We start from the raw sequence: 19,991 nt of genomic DNA, 5'->3' as shown, positions 1-19,991 counted from the left end.
AATACTTTGAGTTCGAGAAAGCCACATTGAATAACAGCAATATAGAATTTGTTTGGACTCCGTCCCATTCGGGCATTGTTGGAAATGATGAGGTTAACGCCTTGGCCAAGTTGGCAACGTTAGAACAAGCTGATAAGCGTATTGTAATCTTTTAAACGCAAATGTAGAAAAAATACTGACGATTTCACAATGCAACAGGGCCGGTACAAGGGCAAGGAGTACTTTCAGTATTACGTTAGGGACAGGGTTGCGCTATGGTTCTCGGACAGAGGTTTACCACTTATACCAATTATAAACTACAAAATAAAGTTCACCAATTATAAATAATTCCAAATGTAACTGCGGCAATGAGGTTCAAGATCTTAACCATATTATTTGGCAGTGTACCTTATGGGGATCACAACGAGTTGATCTTACGAAAGGATTGAATAAGCTCAATTTGTTTCCACCCTTGAATGTTAGGTCGTTGCTTTGTAAACCGATCGTTCAAGCGTGTCATTTTCTTTTGAATTTTTTCAAACAATGTAATCTACAGATTTTAAATTATGTGTACGTCTAATACGCTGTTTTCCTGTTAATCCTAATGTAAATGTCAAATACACTGTATTCATATTAATCCTAACGTAAAGCTTCATAAATCTCTATGGGGAGTTACATTTAAGCTCAAATACACTGTATTCATATTAATCCTAATGTAAAGCATCATAAATCTCTATGGGGAGTTACATTTAAGCTCAATAATAAAAAATGGAGAAATAAGATCGACAGTTTAGCCTACAATTCGACTGGCTGCCAACAATGGAGAAGAATCGCGTGTAGCATATCCGGTTTCCGCTGGCTCAGAATCTGGACGGTGGTTTGCGGATTCAGCGACCGGGACAAGGCGAAAGATCGATGGGAAATGAGAATAACGTTGTATCCTTGACCTTCGATCGATTCGGGCATCGCGTGGATGAACGCCAAACGAGTCCGGTTGTCAACCGAGAGACATGGTGAAATAGATAGGTGTGTCCGAGAGCTCTCCTCGCGGCTGACTATGCAAATACGTATGTAGGCGTGCTTCCCAGCGGAAAGCGAAATGCTCTCCGGACACCTCGGGAGCCGTGTTGCGGGAGAATGAAAATCGAAATGGCCGACGAGCCTCGGAACGTCTGAAATTGGTCCCACGTTAACTCGCGTCTCTGGCGAGCCATATTTTCCGAGCGGATTTTTCGCTTCGCGCCTCATTTTGCGTCGAAGTTATGTTGCGTTCTGTGTAAACACCGTCACCGGCTGCGTGTTCGTTCGTTGGTTCCCTGCTTCCGGTAATGCCACTTCGAATAATCCTAGTTAAAATATTTCACGAACTAATGGCCCCCGCGGTACGAACGAGGTAACACGATTTTGTACGCTCGAAGCAATCGGGAGATTACGAATTAACCTTTTGATGATGTTTCTATAGCAATGAATTTGAACGTGTTATTGCATTATCCTCGATCGTTCTTGTGATTTTGGTGCAGTAACGTGAAATGGTCGCTATTTTAGAGCTGTGTGAACCTAGCGCTAAAACTATCAAGAGGAGGAATACATTTTCATTGAACTTCTGTTACCCAGAATTGGAACATTTTTTACTAATAACCCTATGAATTGTATCTCTATATGTGCACGTATTTTATATATTATGAACTAACGTAAAATGGTCACTATTTTGGAGCTGCGTGAACCTAGTGCTAAAACTATCAAAAGAAGGAATACATTTTCATTGAACTTCTGTTACTCAGAATTGGAACATTCTTTATTAATAACCTTATGAATTGTATCTGTATATGTGCACGTATTTTATGAAGTAACGTAAAATGGTCACTTTTAGAGCTACGTGAAACTAGTGCTAAAACTATCAAAAGAAGGAATACATTTTCATTGAACTTCTGTTACTCAGAATTTGAACATTCTTTATTAATAACCTTATGAATTGTATCTGTATATGTGCACGTATTTTATGAGGTAACGTAAAATGGTCACTTTTAGAGCTGCGTGAACCTAGCGCTAAAACTATCAAAAGAAGGAATACATTTTCATTGAACTTCTGTTCCCCAGAATTGGAACATTTTTTACTAATAACCCTATGAATTGTATCTCTATATGTGCACGTATTTTATATATTATGAACTAACGTAAAATGGTCACTTTTAGAGCTACGTGAAACTAGTGCTAAAACTATCAAAAGAAGGAATACATTTTCATTGAACTTCTGTTACTCAGAATTTGAACATTCTTTATTAATAACCTTATGAATTGTATCTGTATATGTGCACGTATTTTATGAGGTAACGTAAAATGGTCACTTTTAGAGCTGCGTGAACCTAGCGCTAAAACTATCAAAAGAAGGAATACATTTTCATTGAACTTCTGTCCCCCAGAGTTGGAGAATTTTTACTAACCCTATGAATTGTATCTGTATATGTGCACGTATTTTATATATTACGAACTAACGTAAAATGGTCACTATTTTGGAGCTGCGTGAACCTAGTGCTAAAACTATCAAAAGAAGGAACACATTTTCATTGAACTTCTGTTCCCCAGAATTGGAACATTTTTTATTAATAACCCTATGAATTGTATATGTCCAAGTATTTCGCAGTCGAAAAGACAGATGTGAGCTTCGTGAGCAAGAATGATCACGTCGAATTACGTCTCCAAGAAAAATTGAAACCATTCCATTTTCCATCTGAAATCTGTTTCTCGATAAAATCATTATTTCTACAGGAATCGAAGTGGTTCCAGTGGTTCACGTTATATACGGTTCTGTTCTACGCGGTGTGCTTTGTTTAACAGTGTTGTGCAGTGTTTTCCAACGCTTGTACACGGATTTCTGACCAAGAGTTGAAGGAGAGTCGAAGCATGGCGAATTCAGGAGGAGCACCACGTTCGGCCGCAATTGTCCAAACGGAAGACTGTTGCGAGGGAACACGTTGAATTCGAACAACTGTATTTATCAAATCGATCGGTGCACCGGCGGGTACACGTCTCGATATTACTATGCAATACGGTCCCCGAACTTTAAACTCGGCCGGTGCACGAGTGCGCGGAGCTGCACGCCGCGCCTCATAAATGCATCCCATTCGACCTCTCTCGCTCGTTCCCAATACGGACACCGGAAATGCGATTCGCGGTGAAGTATTTCTCCGGAGAAAGTTTGCCAGGTCGCGAGGGCAGGCAAAAAGCCGAAAATCGATTCGATAAACGGTGGCGGCGCACAGTGGTCCCAAATTGCCAAAACGTGGTCAAAACCTCAGAACTTATTAAAAAAATTATTGGTTCTGCTTGAAAATTGGTATTGGGCCGTTTTTGGGCTCGCTGATCGAGAATCTGAACTTGAAATTAGAAAATTCGCATATTGACCTGAACGAGAGGAAAGACTAATTCTCCGGATAGCAAACTCTTCCCTTTGTATTGTATAAAGTCAGTATTCTATTCGCACTTCCCAAAGAAGAAAGAATTGAAGAATTGCTGGTCTTTTTGCGTACAATAAGGTCCCATAATCAAAAATATAGGTTTCCATTTGAAAAAAACAAAGTTGACCTTCAAATGACCTTGAGAACGCCATCCAAATAAAAAACTGATACTGCCTTCGACACGTGTTTTACACTTTTTTAATATCTTTCATACTTTTCGAGATATTCGGCTGGAAAGTTTTCAAATGAACGGCCGGTATAAAAACAGCGTTCGTGTTTGAAAAATAGAAAAAAATTTCGGATATATGATTCTTTGTAAAAAAATTGACATTCTATTCAAAATCTGTTTAAATTTTAGACTTATATCTCTCACAGTTTGACAAGAAATGCAAGGAAAGCACGTAAAAGACCTACTCTGCGTTACAAAAATCAGTGCTACGACCACAGAGGCAGCTAGGTGCAGCTAATTTTTGTTTAGAATTGCAAGATAATACTGTGCAGTAGAAGCTCCAACAAGTTTTAGCGATGGACCGTGCGAGACTTGCAACTTTTACTCTACATCTTGAAAATGTATGCCTTCGCTTTTACTCTCTCTTTGCATACATAGTTATCAGTTAACAATAAACATTTGCCACTAAAAACTACGCAACTTACCTCCACGAACAGCGTCCATAATGCACAATTAAAATCGAAACGTTTCAAGACAATTTGTACAGTGTGCACTTAAAATTCGCAATGTGCTTCACAAGCTTGAAAAGGTACGGTCTAATGAACTCGAAGTTCGGACTGTGACTGTTGGTCAGGTATAAAAAAACGACCTTCTTGCTGTTTACCCCCACTTAGAAACACCCTTAGCGCAACCAACCCCATACTTAAAACTTCACTAGCTGAAAGTTCGTATTTTAGGTTTTGGCCACGTCTTCCGGCCACTGTGCGGCGGCTAAACGGTAATTCCATGGTGCCGTGAATAAAATCATGCACGGCGCAGATGGTGTCTGAGTTAGGTGCAATCTCTTAGGTTCCCCGCCGTAAATAAATGTGGGGGTATCCGTCTGGCCGGTAAGCCGCGTTAAAAATTACCTCGGCGTTAGACCAGAGTCGGAAACGATTCGTTACCGCATTAGGAGGTGTCATCCGAGGAAAATGGGAAAACCGTGGCAGAGCGTGGGGAAGCCTGGGAAAAACTGGGGAAAACTGGACACGTTCGTCCGCGGTGCCCGTGGGAAAATTGATTTTCCGAAGCAGAAGCGATCGGTGTTATTCCTGAAGGAGTTTCTCGGACCAGGCCGCGACGAATGAAAATCGAGGGAAAGAGCGACGCTTTTATTGGCTCGCCCCCGTAAGTAATCTTGTCTCTTATCTTCCGGTAAATAAACATACGGGAACCGTTCGACTAAAACATTTACAGAAACCTCTCACTCCATCGCTTTCTTAGCACAGCACCTACCGGCGTAGGTGGGTTATTCCATAACTTTTTCGAACTGCATGATCCATGGCTAAAATCTGTTTCATTGATCCTTCGACAGCAATTTTCATTGTGAAACGACAAGTCACCCTCGGCGACGTCATCGAAGAATTTCCTTTGGGATTGTAATGTTAAAAAAACATTTGTAATCTATCTTTCGATTCGGCAGAATTATTGAAAATGTTAGTAACAGGCTTCCAGTAAGGTAAAGGTACCAGTAGTTGACCAGTTGAGAGAAGTCTTCCATTCGAACAATAGTAACCACTTGCTCTGTCATCAAACAGGGAGAGTCGATGCCTGAAGACACTCTTTAAGTCACCTAGATTATGTGGCAAGACCACTTTTTTTAAAAAGAGTTTACTTATACAAATTTGAAAAATATATTTAGAAATTCAGTAATTGCTTCAGAAGTTGACCACTGGTAAAATGAAAAAACTCGTAATTGACCTTCTGTTCGTGAAAACGATGCATTTATCACTTATAAAACGCTGTGAAAATTTAAAAAGTATACAATTCAGTCGCGAAAAGTTCACAACGTATGGATTTTTTTGCCTGAACCGTGAAGCTGTTCTAAACATAAACATTAAGGAAATAGACAAATAACGGCATATTACTTACCTCGATGAATTTAGACGTCCGTTGTTACTGTACATACTTCACTTCACGTGTAATTGTTTCAAAATTCAACCAGCAGATATCGTGGCATCTGAGGTTCACTTTCATCAAAAGTGCACAACTTATAAAAACCTTATTTTTGATGTTTTTCTGAAAACAGGTCAACTACTGGTACATGGTCAACTATTGGTACCTTAGGTACAATGTTACGACGCAATTAAGGATTCCGTGGAAAACATTTGTGTACGATGAACACGCGTTCGAAATACGAGAAAATGTGAAAGATAGAAAAGAGGGAAAGAATACATTCATTCTCGTTCATCCGCTCCCTCGCCGGGCATAACAATTACCGGACGCGATCGCGACAGCCTTCTCACGATTTCTATTTCACGGCGAGTCGCAGGTAGCCGGGGAATAACGATGACCAATGCGACAAGGAAAGAAGGAAGCCATGCTTTTCCATTTCCCCCCAATTTCCGTCGGAGAGTGCACCGTTGGAAAATCCCCAGTCGTTCGTTGTTGCGCACTATCGCGAGGACCTTGGAAACATTAAATCGATCGGAAAGTAATAACTTATTGGAACTCGGCGACGGTATCAATTGCACGATTGTCATTTTCAAAGAGCAAGCGTTCCATTAAAAAAAAAAGAAAACCCCGTAGCACTTTTGTAACTAGCTGCAATTTTCCGCCGCGATACAAACGATTCAAAAATGTATCGAGGATGCAAGAAATATCGCGTGAACTCTTGCTTTTCGGAAGACTACTTTCAAGGGGATTAGGCGAGCCATGACCAGACACTGCAGCCAATATTCGCTGCTCTCGAAAACGGTGGACAACTTTGAATGTACAGGGTGTTTCCTTCGAGTGGTGTAAATTATTCTTTTATAGATCAAGTGCCACAATTTTTTGGAATCGAACAAATTTTGTCCAAAAATTTCTTGTTTAACAGAACCAATCCCTTAGAAAGTATTAGGTTGGCAAGAAAGTAATTTCGGTTTTCACTAATAGATGGCTTTATGTTTTGTTTGATTGACTTCTGTTAACGTTGCGTTTGTTTTCTTTCTGACGTTTCATAACTGCATCTTTTAGGTTACTTTTGAAGCAAATTACACGTCATTTTTATTAAAATTGTTAGTTCTGTGTCAATTTGAACATGCAGTGTAAAAACGAACATTATAGGCACATATTGCTTTTTTATTTCCGTAGAGGTAAAAGAGCTGCCGAGACTCACAAAGATGTATGTGAAGTTTATGGTGTGGATTGCTTAACAGAACGCACGTGCCAGAATTGGTTTAAAAAATTCCGTTCTGGAAATTTCTCACTTGAAGACGACCAACGTTCTGGTCGACCATCTGAAGTTGATGATGACCAAATGAAAGCCATTATTGAATCGGATCGTCGTATAACTGTCCGAGAGATTGCAGACAGGTTAAATGTCTCGCATACAACTGTAGAATATCGTTTAAAAAGTCTCGGAATCGTTAAGAAGCTCGATATTTGGGTTCCACGCGAATTGAAAGAAATTCACTTAACGCAACGCATCAACATATGCGATATGCATCTCAAACGAAACGATATCGACCCTTTTCTGAAGCGAATCATCACCGGTGATGAGAAATGGGTTGTTCGCAATAACACAACTCGAAAACGATCATGGTCGAAGCGCGATGAATCAGTCCAAACCACGCCGAAAGCTGAATTGCACCAAAAGAAGATCATGTTGTCAGTTTGGTGGGATTACAAAGGTATTGTGTATTTTGAGCTTCTCCCAAGGAACCAAACCATTAATTCAGATGTTTATTGTCGACAACTAACAAAACTGGACATAGCAATCAAAGAAAAACGGCCAGAATTGGCAAATCGCAAAGGAATCGTGTTCCAGCATGATAACGCTAGGCCACACACATCTTTGGTAACACGTGAAAAGTTACTGGAGCTTGGTTGGGAAGTGATGTCACATCCACCATATAGCCCTGACATTGCACCATCAGATTATCATTTATTCCGAAGTTTACAAAACTCTTTGAACGGTAAAACTTTCACTAACGATGATGGTCTGAAATCGGCACTTGGATCAGTTTTTCACCGAAAAGGATCAGAAGTTTTATCAGCGCGGAATTATGAAGCTACCAGAAAGATGGCAAAAGATCATAGAACAAGATGGAAAATATTTTATTGATTAAAGTTCATTGCTTTGATAAAAAAATTGGATTTTATTTCACCGAAAAATACCGAAATTACTTTCTTGCCAACCTAATATTTCAATTTGTCAATATACAGAAAACGTACATTTTTTCAGTTGACTTTTCGCGGACGTTGGAACGCCCTGTACATTTCCGGTTCACTTTCCGCGGACATTTTGACAGTCGGTGCGCGTTTATGGCGGAAGAACTGGGCGGCTGATTTATCCCCGCGTGAAGTGTAAACGGTGGGAAACACGTGAAAATATTGAATATAAACTTTCAGCGGTGTTCGGGTCCGGCATTATTTCGATTGGCCAGCCGAATTTGATTTACTCGGCCGCAGAACGATGGCCGGAGTATACATATAAAAGGATTAAAGTATCGGCAGGCGATGAAGCTCGCCGCTTCCGCGCATTGCCCGTGCGCTTTAGGCGCGATCGCAATCGAACTATATGTATATCCCGTTAATCGATTCGATTGTTTTGTCGGATCGAGCGTCGATGGGAAAATGGAAAAATCGACCGGCCTCGGGCGACCTGGTCGGGGCACCGTGCTGGCTCTGTTTTCCTCGGAAACCGAACGTGAAATATTAAATTCCACGCGATCCAATGTGCCCGAGGATCTCTTTTGTGGAAATAAGAAATTACCGGACGTGCCACAATTTTCTCCCTTTGGGAATCTAGGGACTGGCCAGTCCGTTTTTTGCGAACCGCCATTTAATTATACAGCTATTTTGAGCTGATTTACAGCTATTTTTCAAACATATTTTTGTAGGTGCTCTCCTACTGGACTTGTTGTTGCTCTTTCCGGTGCTCCTGATGAAACAGCTGACCGTTTAGATTAATCACCGGAAACTGAGCAGTTTTAACGTGTCAAGCGCCGACGACTAAATCCGCTCAAATAATGTTTATCGCTGCAGTGATTTATTTGTAAAACGAAACTGGAGGAACGAAAGGTCACCTGACCGAAGAAAGTTCACGAGGTAATCACTGAACTTCGGGTGTTTTGCATCGAACGCAAAACAGTAAAAACGTTTAAACATTATAAACACGTTGGCTGCCATGTCACCCATATGCGGAATTATTTGTCCAGGTTTTGAAATGAATTTTTACGTTAATATATTCATTGTACCAAATTTGATTAGGACCTGTAAAATGCAAGAAAGTTGGTGGATTACTCAATCTCACACATTTAATTTTTTCAATTTTTGTTTCATTAACTCTTTGGGGCTAGGTGGGTTAAAAACTATCCCACCTTTTGCTTAGCTTTTCATGCATGGTAGGATATACTTTAACCCACCTCGAAAAGTTGAAGTTTCTCATACAGTTTAATATTTTATTTAACGTTTCTCATTCAGTTGGCAATGCTATGTACCAATGGTAAATGCGTAAATAAGTGGAGAAAAAAAATTTATGCAAATCAAAACGCATCAGTAGGTTGTGTGTGTTGCTGTGATTAAGTTTGGCGCAAAATTTTGTGCAACTAAGGTTTTTATTTTCTTTAAAACCGTGTGCCTCAAAGAGTTAAATAACTTAATTCGATTTTATGGAATTTTTGGGGTTCCTAGTTTGGCAGTCGAAGTGTTAAGAAAAGAAATGCCTTGCGATTAAAACGCAACATGTTCGGCGCGGTGTCTCGATCACGTGATCTCCAAAATGGCGTCGAGATCGATACACAAAAGCGGAAGAGGGGGGGCTTGATTGCTGGCGAGCATAATCGATTGCCCCGGCAGCCCCCGAGTATTTAATCCTCGATCCTTAAAACAATTTAAGACGAAGAGCCATCGGACCCCGTCTTCGCGCGCTCATTAGCCGGTGCTAATGGACTTGTCTCCACTTACCTGTAGGTAATGAAGGCGAAGACCAGCGCTACGAGGGACAAGCTTCCGCCGAGGACGACGATGAGGCTCAAAACGCCGTCCTGATCGAACGAGCTGGCGATTCCCGTGGAAATTCCATTAGCGAGGGCCCCGTTCTCATGGGGGTACCCGTGGATCGCTCCCGCGTAAAGCGTCTCCATTTCTTCGCTACACTCGCGTCTGAAATCAGACAATTAACCGGAATACTTCCTCTTCTTTGCATCTCGTTGTCGGTTTCTCGTTGCTACACCGCAAGGCAATCTAACCGAGCGGCGAGGTAGAAAATGATTAGGTTGGCAAGAAAGTAATTTCGGTTTTCACTAATAGATGGCTTTATGTTTTGTTCGATTGATTTCTGATAACGTCGCGTTTGTTTTCCTTCTGACGTTTCATAACTGCATCTTTTAGGTTACTTTTGAAGCAAATTGCACGTAATTTTGATTAAAATTGTTAGTTCTGTGTCAATTTGAACATGGAGTGCAGAAACGAACATTATAGGCACATATTGCTTTTTTATTTCCGTAGAGGTAAAAGAGCTGCCGAGGCTCACAAAGATGTATGTGAAGTTTATGGTGTGGATTGCTTAACAGAACGCACGTGCCAAAATTGGTTTAAAAAATTCCGTTCTGGAAATTTCTCACTTGAAGACGACCAACGTTCTGGTCGACCCTCTTGTTGTTGATGATGATCAAATGAAAGCCATTATTGAATCGGATCGTCGTATAACTGTCCGAGAGATTGCAGACAGGTTAAATGTCTCGCATACAACTGTAGAATATCGTTGAAAAAGTCTCGGAATCGTTAAGAAGCTCGACATTTGGGTTCCACGCGAATTGAAAGAAATTCACTTAACGCAACGCATCAACGTATGCGATATGCATCTCAAACGAAATGAAATCGACCCTTTTCTGAAGCGAATCATCACTGGTGATGAGAAATGGGTTGTTCGCAATAACACAACTCGAAAACGATCATGGTCCAAGCGCGATGAATCAGCCCAAACCACGCCGAAAGCTGAATTGCACCAAAAGAAGATCATGTTGTCAGTTTGGTGGGATTACAAAGGTATTGTGTACTTTGAGCTTCTCCCAAGGAACCAAACCATCAATTCAGATGTTTATTGTCGACAACTAACAAAACTGGACATAGCAATCAAAGAAAAACGGCCAGAATTGGCAAATCGCGAAGGAATCGTATTCCACCATGATAACGCTAGGCCACACACATCTTTGGTAACACGAGAAAAGTTACTGGTGCTTGGTTGGGAAGTGATGTCACATCCACCATATAGTCCTGACACTGCACCATCAGATTATCATTTATTCCGAAGTTTACAAAACTCTTTGAATGGTAAAACTTTCGCTAATGATGATGATCTGAAATCGCACTTGGATCAATTTTTCACCGAAAAGGATCAGAAGTTTTATGAGCGCGGAATTATGAAGCTACCAGAAAGATGGCAAAATGATCATAGAACAAAATGGAAAATATTTTATTGATTAAAGTTCATTGCTTTGATAAAAAAATTGGATTTTATTTCACCTAAAAATACCGAAATTACTTTCTCGCCAACCTAAATAAATGTTGCGCCGCGTTCTCGGAACGAAATCGAACCAATGGATCCCGATACACCGCCTGATTCGGTGATGTTCGTCACGCGTGCAAATTTAATTATGCAACACTGTATTTTTACCTTGAATTTTCGGTTCGCGTGTCCACTCAAACGTATCATTGAAATATTGTTATTATCGGAGCCGTATAAATTACGCGCGATCACGGTGGAGAGCAAATCGAATATTTGAATAATCAACAAATATTTTACTTTATCGAACGTATCGAAGAACGTGATATCGTAAAATTTATAAATTATCGATGCGATTGCACATTCAAAATTCCTGCGGATCTTCGTGCAGATCATCGGTGTGATGTTTAACTTTTGTGGAAATCGTTATCAATTAGCTTTTAAACGCATTTCGTCTGCTCTAACAAACTTCGATTTGGTATTTGATATTTTTATGCATCATAACTTCACAATGTACAAACATAATAAATCCTCGACGTTCAATTCTCTCGGACGGTGACCGATATTATCATGTTTTAACCCCTTAACGCACAGTTTTTTTTTTAAACTGGCCAAAAAAAATCTGCGCTTTTGTTCCATGGAAAAAGGCTATATTTTATTCTTGAATAAGTAAGTGTTATAGCTTACAATCCCATGTAAATGATAAGTATCAATAAAACGATTTTTTTTCTTTGCTTTCACATTGTTATTTTCAATTCTCGATTATATTCGAGTGTGAAAAATTATAGCAGCATAAAATACAACGCCGCCCGAATTATCTCGAGTGTGCACAGTTTGGCCTGTTTAGCGCGCTCGAATTAACTCGAGCGTGCAAGTTAAGGGGTTAATATTTCCGTGTAACTGAAACAGAGTATCGATTCCGTTGTCGTACTTGACTCGATTACTTTCTTGCCGGTTTAATTTACGATGTCCAAGGGAAACAACCGTGCGACGTGGAAGCCGCGAGAGTCGATTCGAATCGAACCAGACCGGAACGGATTGGAACGGGAACCGATATTTTTTCGCGCCATGACACCTGGGAAATAATTTCATTTGCGAGGGTGCAGCAGAACGCGACACGGTGCCGGGAAGAGCAAATTGAAACAGGCCTGGTAATTTCCTGTAAAGAGGCGAATCAAAATGGCGCCGAGGCACCACCGGCCGCAAATTGCGGCCTCCCCCTCCCCCTCCCCTCCTCCCAACCCCTCCTCGTCCACGCAAATTCCCAGTAATGCACTGCATTTGTAGCTGTCGCGTAATCATCATTACGCCAAGCAAATTCTACGGTTAATTGTCACGGCGAAGAGGCCATAGAACGTTTTAACGGATCGCGCCCGCGATTTTCATTACAATTACCGGTCAAACTGTTGCCGTTCCAGCGGACCAACTATCGATCGCGATTCGTCGAGAATACGCTCGGGATTTGTCCGAGTGCCATGAAAAACGAACCCTCGTGCGCGCCATTTTTACTCATTTTTCATGGAAAAAAAGTGTGTACATAGTTGAAATTTACTGGAGAAATTATGGCATAATCGCCGGTACATAATGCATTTAAAGAGAAGAGAGAACACGTTTTCATTAACTAGAACTACCGAACCACTAAAAATGACTGGTGGATGATTTCTTCTTTCAAGAAACTATGAAAATGTTTTTTATCAAAACTATGAAAATTCAATCTTGCCGTTATTATAAAGAGATAAGTCTAAGTCGCGTTTAGGGCTCGGCAGTTCTAGTGTTAAGCTTCGGTCTCTTACGATTGACTTGGACAATTTTCACTTTGTATTGACCCTCGGTCTCCTGCGAGTTCTAGGCCTGTGCCGGAGTCATTTCTGACCCACGATATTTTCACTACAGTTTCCCTTCGATATAAGTCGATGGCTCGGAACCGCATTTCGTGCGAGGAAGAAGAAGAACCTTATTCTACCTATATAGGTAAACCTTATCTTACCTATATAAGTCACCTTATGTCGGAATAGAATTGTACATAGTGACGGTTTCTCGAGCTTATCCGACGGGTCACGAATGACCCCGGCATAGCATACGGAGGGTTAACCCTTTGCACTCTCGGCGCTATTTTCAATCTAAAACTAAATTTTTCTTACGTCTCACAATATTTTCATTTTATTCGTACGAAACTGATCCGATTTCTACATATAATATCTAAATGTTTAGTAATCTATTAGATACAAATTTTGTAATGTAACAAATATTCTGTAATATTTTGTCTAATTTCCTTGAAATAATGCCACAACAATTTCTAGTGGTGCTTCAGAGTCACCGCTCGAGTGGAAAGGGTTAAAAGTCCCGCAGTCCACAGACGAGGATTAACTGATCTGCAAAAATTTGTAGGTCTTTCCAAATCTCTCAATGAATAAAGTACAGATTAAATAGAACTATTGAACGGTTCATGCATCCTGTTTCTTTATGAAATCAAACATCGTCGTTACATGAGAAACAGTACACTGAAATTCGTCGTTTCCATGCATGATAGTCATCCGGGATTAAATACGAAGGATTAGGCTCGAGGATTGAACAGCGCTGTAATTTGAAGCATTATCGACGGTAATGCGGCAAAGTTCGCACCGTTGGTCGGAATCCGGTCCCCGTATCGATCTTTTTTGACCGTTCGCACGTTCCAGAAACGTTTTTCGCCCGACGCGACGCATTGTTCCTGAAAAATACATAGAGCCGCTCGGGAGCTAGTCCAAATTACTGGCCGGAAAAAAATAATTGTTTGGAAAGGCGGGACGCGCATCGCGTAACAACACGAGGGAGTATAAACTTCGCCGATGTATGGTCCGAGCCTCTCTCTCTCTCTCGCTCTCTCTCATAGCGAAAAGTATCTTTCCTCGTGTTTCCTGCAAAGTTAGTTACGACCGTCAAACTTATCGCTGAAACCAGCCCGGACTAGCCATCTCGAGCGAACGACTCCGACGACGGGAATCGTAATTCGGCCGTAACGAACGCGACATGGGCGCAACTTTTTATTTTCCTCGAAAACAATACTGCGCCCGGGAAAAACTTATCGTTCCATTTATGCTCGAACCGGCTTCGTAAAAGGGACCACCGAGGGAACCGTTCGAAATCACTGTTACTCTATTTTCTAGACCTTTACCAACGCAACAAACACATTCGATCTTGAATCCGTGTTCTTGTGTCCAGAAAGCTGGCACGATTATTGTTTTAATCCCATATTAACCAGTTAAGCGCGTTCAACTTAATGAGTTCGACTCGTTCGACGCGTTAGTTCGACTCGTTAATGAATTGTTAATTTCTTGTCGAGTAAAAATATAATTCTTTCTCATTCAGCTTTACAAGGTCTTTGGCTTTCGACGTTCGACGTGTATACTCGTCATTGCTTGATTTGAATTCCGCGCCGTGAGGGATTTTCCAAATTAAATTCCACGGTCAACCGGTTAACTCCATGCACCGTAAATATCGAGTTAGAATCGTTACGAAGACTTATAACGCTATTTATTAACACTTTGACTGCCAAACTAGAAACCTCAAAAATTCCATAAAATCGAAGTAAGTTACTTAATGAAATAAAAATTGAAAAAAAAATTAAATGTGTGATATTGAGTAGCCAGCTCCAACTTTCTTGTATTGTACAGATCCCAATAAAGTTCGGTGCAACGAGTATACTCATGTAAAAATTCATTTTAAAACCTGGACAAATAATTCCACATATGGGCGACATGGCAGTCAACGTGTTGAACGTGTCATTTTCAGAATTGAAAAATCGCACAATTAACAGATTGAAAACGACGATCCCGACCGTGTAAGGAGATCGTTTTCTCCTCTAAAAAAAGAACCTCGGCGTGCATAAACATTATTCCGCGCTGTACACGTCGTACTACACAGGGACAGCTCGTGCACGTCTGCGGTCGTGTCCGTTCCACGTTATGCAAAAAGATTATCGTTGCTATTACGTCGTAAAACGCGAATTCGTGCTCGGTGGTCGTGTGTAAAACTAAAAAGGATCTCGGAGCCCGAGCATCTTTTTTTTTTTGTTGCGATTATTTTTGCGAGAGACAGAGCTGTCTCTTTCTCTCTCGCGACAGAATCTCGTCGATGGAGGCTCGACGGTTGTTTTCCTTTTGGAAGCATCGCTCGCGAGTAAGTCGAACGATCGACAAACAGCCCGACCGTTCTATCCGCCTGTGTACGTCTACACGTACGGAGTGGTATGGCTGTGTGTATGCGGGTACATATTTTTCTATCTGGTTTTGCGCATGGATTCGGCACTCGTTAAATATAGTGACCTTATCGCCTCGGTTTCCAGCTCGGTTCACGAGAACGCTCGGTGGCCCATCGGAAATAAACTGCCGGTGTCGGTGTGCAAGCGTGCGCCACTCTTTTCTAATCGTTAATGGTTCCGCTAATGCCACTCGCCATTTACCACCACGAGCCTCTCTCTCCCATCGAATTACAAACGGAATGGGAATACGCGATGGCACGCGCGCGGCCCGATACTCTCCGAAGGAATCAACATAAATCTTTTTCGCGGACCGGTCCCCGCAGCCAACCCCCAATGCTCCTTGAGAATCATTGGCCAACTCGAACAAGATCCATCACCGGAAACTTTCACGCTCCTCTTCTCTCGGCCGATTCGAAATCTTCGACCACGGACCCGTAGTCCCTTGCCTAATCCAACGACTTCAATGTTCCTTGCGCCAGTTTCCAAAGTAAATTACAACGCATTGTTCAACCCTCCAGGAAGGAAGGAAGTTTTAATGAACGTGTCGACAATGAAATTTTGACCCTATTTGGTCCTGTTCAATTTTTCCAAATACGAAACTGAAAAATATTAAAAATTACTATTATAATCGGTCAACGGAAGCTGGCAAGTTAGATGAAGACCACTGGGTACCACCCACGTTCAGAAGCCAGAAAATGGGAAAGAAGGAATTTTTAATGATCATGTCGAAATTTTGATCCTATTTGGTCCTGTTCGTCAATTTTTCCAAATACGAAACTGAAAAATATTAAAAATTACAATTATAATCGGTCAACGGAAGCTGGCAAGTTAGATGAAGACCACTGGGTACCACCCACGTTCAGAAGCCGGAAAATGGGAAGAAAGGAATTTTTAATGAACATCTCGAAATTTTCATCCTATTTGGTCCTGTTCGTCAATTTTTCCAAATACGAAACTGAAAATATTAAAAATTACAATTATAATCGGTCAACGGAAGCTGGCAAGTTAGATGAAGACCACTGGGTACCACCCACGTTTAGAATCCGGAAAATGGGAAGGAAGGAATTTTTAATGAACATTTCGAAATTTTGATCCTATTTGGTCCTGTCCATCAATTTTTCCAAATACGAAACTGAAAAATATTAGAAATTACTATTATAATCGGTCAACGGAAGCTGGCAAGTTAGATGAGGACCACTGCATTTTCTCGGTTCTACAGAAATGTTCGAGATAATCAGCCGGGAAAGTGATCATTGTCCGTGCAATGAATATTAAGGCTCTCAGGTACTATGAACCGGCCATTTCGGTGGTCGAAGTAAATGAACCGACGATGGCTTGCATGTACATCCGTATGTATACATACACAGTATACAGATACAAGTACAGTCTGTGTTAGATACTTTCCACGATTACTAATTATTTTCCGAAGCAACCTGTAGCACACTAACCACTAGACCGTGGATTTTATGCATTTCTAACAAAAATGAATAGGTGAAATGAGAAACCGTGAAGACTAGAAGAATCGAAAAATATCGATAGGCTATTTTAGACTCGTTCAAATTATTAAAGGAAAACATTCGTTTTGTTACGATTTGGACAATTTTCCGGAGAATATTTAGAAAACCATAGTAAATATGCACCTTAATACCCGGTACTTATTTCCCGAAGCAACATGTAGCATACTGATTACTAGACTGTGGATTTTATGCATTTCTGACAAAAATGAATAGGTGAAATGAGAAACCGTGAAGACTAGAAGAATCGAAAAATATCGATAGGCTATTTTAGACACGTTCAAATTATTAAAGGAAAACATTCGTTTTGTTACGATTTGGACAATTTTCCGGAGAATATTTAGAAAACCATAGTAAATATGCACCTTAATACCCGGTACTTATTTCCCGAAGCAACATGTAGCATACTGATTACTAGACTGTGGATTTTATGCATTTCTAACAAAAATGAATAGGTGAAATGAGAAACCGTGAAGACTAGAAGAATCGAAAAATATCGATAGGCTATTTTAGACTCGTTCAAATTATTAAAGGAAAACATTCGTTTTGTTACGATTTGGACAATTTTCCGGAGAATATTTAGAAACCCATAGTAAATATGCACCTTAATAACCGGTTGTCTACATGAGGGTTAATGAGTACCCGGTTGCCTACACGCGGGTAAGTGCATACCCGGTTGCCTACATAAGGAGTCAGAGGTACCCGGTTGCCTATGCAAGGGGCAATGGCTATCTGGTTGCCTAGATAAGGGTTAATATGTAACCAACGTGTTCGTGCGACTATTTAAAGATTCAAACTCAACTATTATTGTGCCAATGTGCGTTTTCTATGTTACAAGGCAAAATTGATTTCCTCGCGTTCCGCTTCGATAAAACTGAATATCCATTATACGGATTAAAGCCCACTTAGAGGTTAATTCGTATACCGTAGTACAGTGATACGCATTTGACTCGCAATTCGATTTACTAAGTTGGATTGAATTGAATTATTGTGTGTTTAGCGCCCATTTTGAAGACCCGTTAATTGCACAAAGATCCGCGAACTAGAAACAATGTACAGTCAGTCCCATAAGTATTCGTAATAACTTTGTCAATATTGGACTATACTACTTGAGTTTTTTTGAGAAGTTAGAACAATTCGATCACTACATAACGCGAGAAAAATGTTCGATTAAAATTGCAATTGGTCGAAATTGCAGAGAAAGTACCGAAAGTTGTATTTTGCAACCTTTTTATGCGGGCTGATATTAACAATTTAAAAAGTACGTTTTGTACATCGGTATCAATTATACATATTCTGAATGTTTCATCTAAATCGGTCAACATTGCACCGAGCTACAAACGTGTAACGATGAAAACTTAAGGGCGAAAGTCCGATTTTGATGAAATTCTCAGAACATGTATAGTTCATCCACAAATCGTACTTTCTAAATTTTCAATGCAAGTCCACATAAAAAAGTTGCAAAACACAAACTTATACTATTTTCTCTGCACCTTCGACAAACTGCAATTTTTGTAAAAAAATTTTGTTCACTTTACGTAGTGATCCAATTGTTCCAACTTCTCAAAAAAAAATTCAAGTGGTATAGTCCAATATTGACAAAGTTATGCAATTTTTAAGAGTGACTGTATATTTAATCGCATTCCCTGGTACACAGAGCCATTTAGCAATGCGAAACAAATGAATTTATTTTTCAATGATAGTAGAGTAATTGTTCTGCGGTGTTTAAGGAGGATACAGTCAATTTTAGTTATCGACTCACCTCACAGAGGAACGAGACGCTCGACAAGTCGAAGAACCAATTGGTAGACCGGCGAGCGACGTCGTGAAGCATGTCAGGTTCCCTCGAGAGAGCCACGTGCGTGTCGGACACGTGCTCGAGGCGAGAAAGCCGGGGCGAATGGATCGCGTGTGCCCTTAAATCGCGGGATCGCGGAGGAAACCGGAACGGTGTCCCTGAATCAAATGAATCAAAGGGAGCGACCACTGCCGGTCGCGTTGTTCCTCGTTTCTCGCGTGCACCGTACTACACGCCGCCAACATCCTCGCGACAGCGTGGCTCGTCCCCTCTCCCGCGCTCGCCAACAATCGATCTCGCGACCGAAGCCGACGCGATATTCACGATCCGCTTTCGTTTTCGTTTCCGTTTTCGTTTTCGCAGCCGTGTGTCACGAGAGACGGGCAAAATACGCGCTAGCACCTCTCGCACGCGATTATCGTTCGATCTACCGCTCTCTCTGCTCCATCGATACTATCGCGCGATCGATTGTTCATCGTATCGTCTCGAGGCTACCGGTCACCATCGATTACTCGTTCGCATCGTTTACCTACCGGTTACCGGGCATTATCGACCCTATTCTATCGAGGTTACGATCGATCATTCATCGTATCGATTCGAGATTACCGGTTGATCTTACCACGGAGATTGAAATCGATACAACACCAGTGCAGTTCGAACGTTTTCGAGTTATTCTGACGCAGTTTTGACGAGATTACGCAGTCGTTCGATCGACAATGCCATTGTTTCGGTCGATCCCTTCGTACACGCGTGCATATCGAGAACGTCGAGGTTTTGTCGCGCGTACGGAACGACTTCTAAGAAGGTGTACACACACTGTGTCGTGAAGGAGCGCTGAGGATAAACAGAAAGGGAGAAGTTCGACGCGTGATCGTGCAGACGATAAATTCGTCGAAAGTGTCGCGAGAAAGGAGCGACGCGTGCGAACCGGTCGAGCGACGGCGCGAAACTGCGAGTGAGATTTGTTCGCGCTCAAGTCCTCCGCGCACTGTGTGCTGCGCATGTACCCATACAATTGGACACCGAAAAGGACGGTGCGCGCTCTGATTGGTCGGGGCGCGGACGAGGCGTGGAATCTCGTACTTCGAAGGGTACGGAAGTAAATAGAGTGAATCCGGGTTATACGTCGCAAAGCTTCTGAATTAGCCGACGTCAAAATATCCCCACTATCAAGGGCTATAACCCGTGAAGGGCCAAAAAGCTAGAGAGCCGCCGCACAGAGGGCAATTTGGACAAAATCGGATTCAAAATCAAGGAACTTTCGATAGGAATGAGGTAGAGCGATGAAATTTTTTTTAAATGAAAGCTGCAACTTTGTAGAGTATGGGAAAAATAGAGAGATCGCGGTACGAACGTTTTTTA

The 19,991-nt window shown here is 41.3% G+C and overlaps 1 protein-coding gene across 1 annotated transcript in view; it reads right to left on the bottom strand.

Moving 5' to 3' along the window:
- Positions 1-18,776, bottom strand: part of LOC143353749 (adhesion G protein-coupled receptor E3) — a 159,610-nt gene extending 140,834 nt beyond the window's left edge. Inside the window, exons 1-2 of the mRNA XM_076787299.1 lie at positions 18,594-18,776; positions 9,538-9,735 (exon numbers count right to left, since the gene is read on the bottom strand). Of these exons, the coding sequence (XP_076643414.1) occupies positions 9,538-9,716 (179 nt within the window). The 5' untranslated portion in view covers positions 9,717-9,735; positions 18,594-18,776. The remainder of the gene's footprint in view (positions 1-9,537; positions 9,736-18,593) is intronic.
- Positions 18,777-19,991: the final 1,215 nt, after the last annotated feature.

The sequence above is a fragment of the Halictus rubicundus genome, chromosome 4, assembly GCF_050948215.1.
Source record: "Halictus rubicundus isolate RS-2024b chromosome 4, iyHalRubi1_principal, whole genome shotgun sequence".
NCBI classification, from domain to species: domain Eukaryota; kingdom Metazoa; phylum Arthropoda; class Insecta; order Hymenoptera; family Halictidae; genus Halictus; species Halictus rubicundus.
Note: the sequence above shows the minus strand (reverse complement) of the source record. Positions and strands in the feature narration are given on the sequence as shown.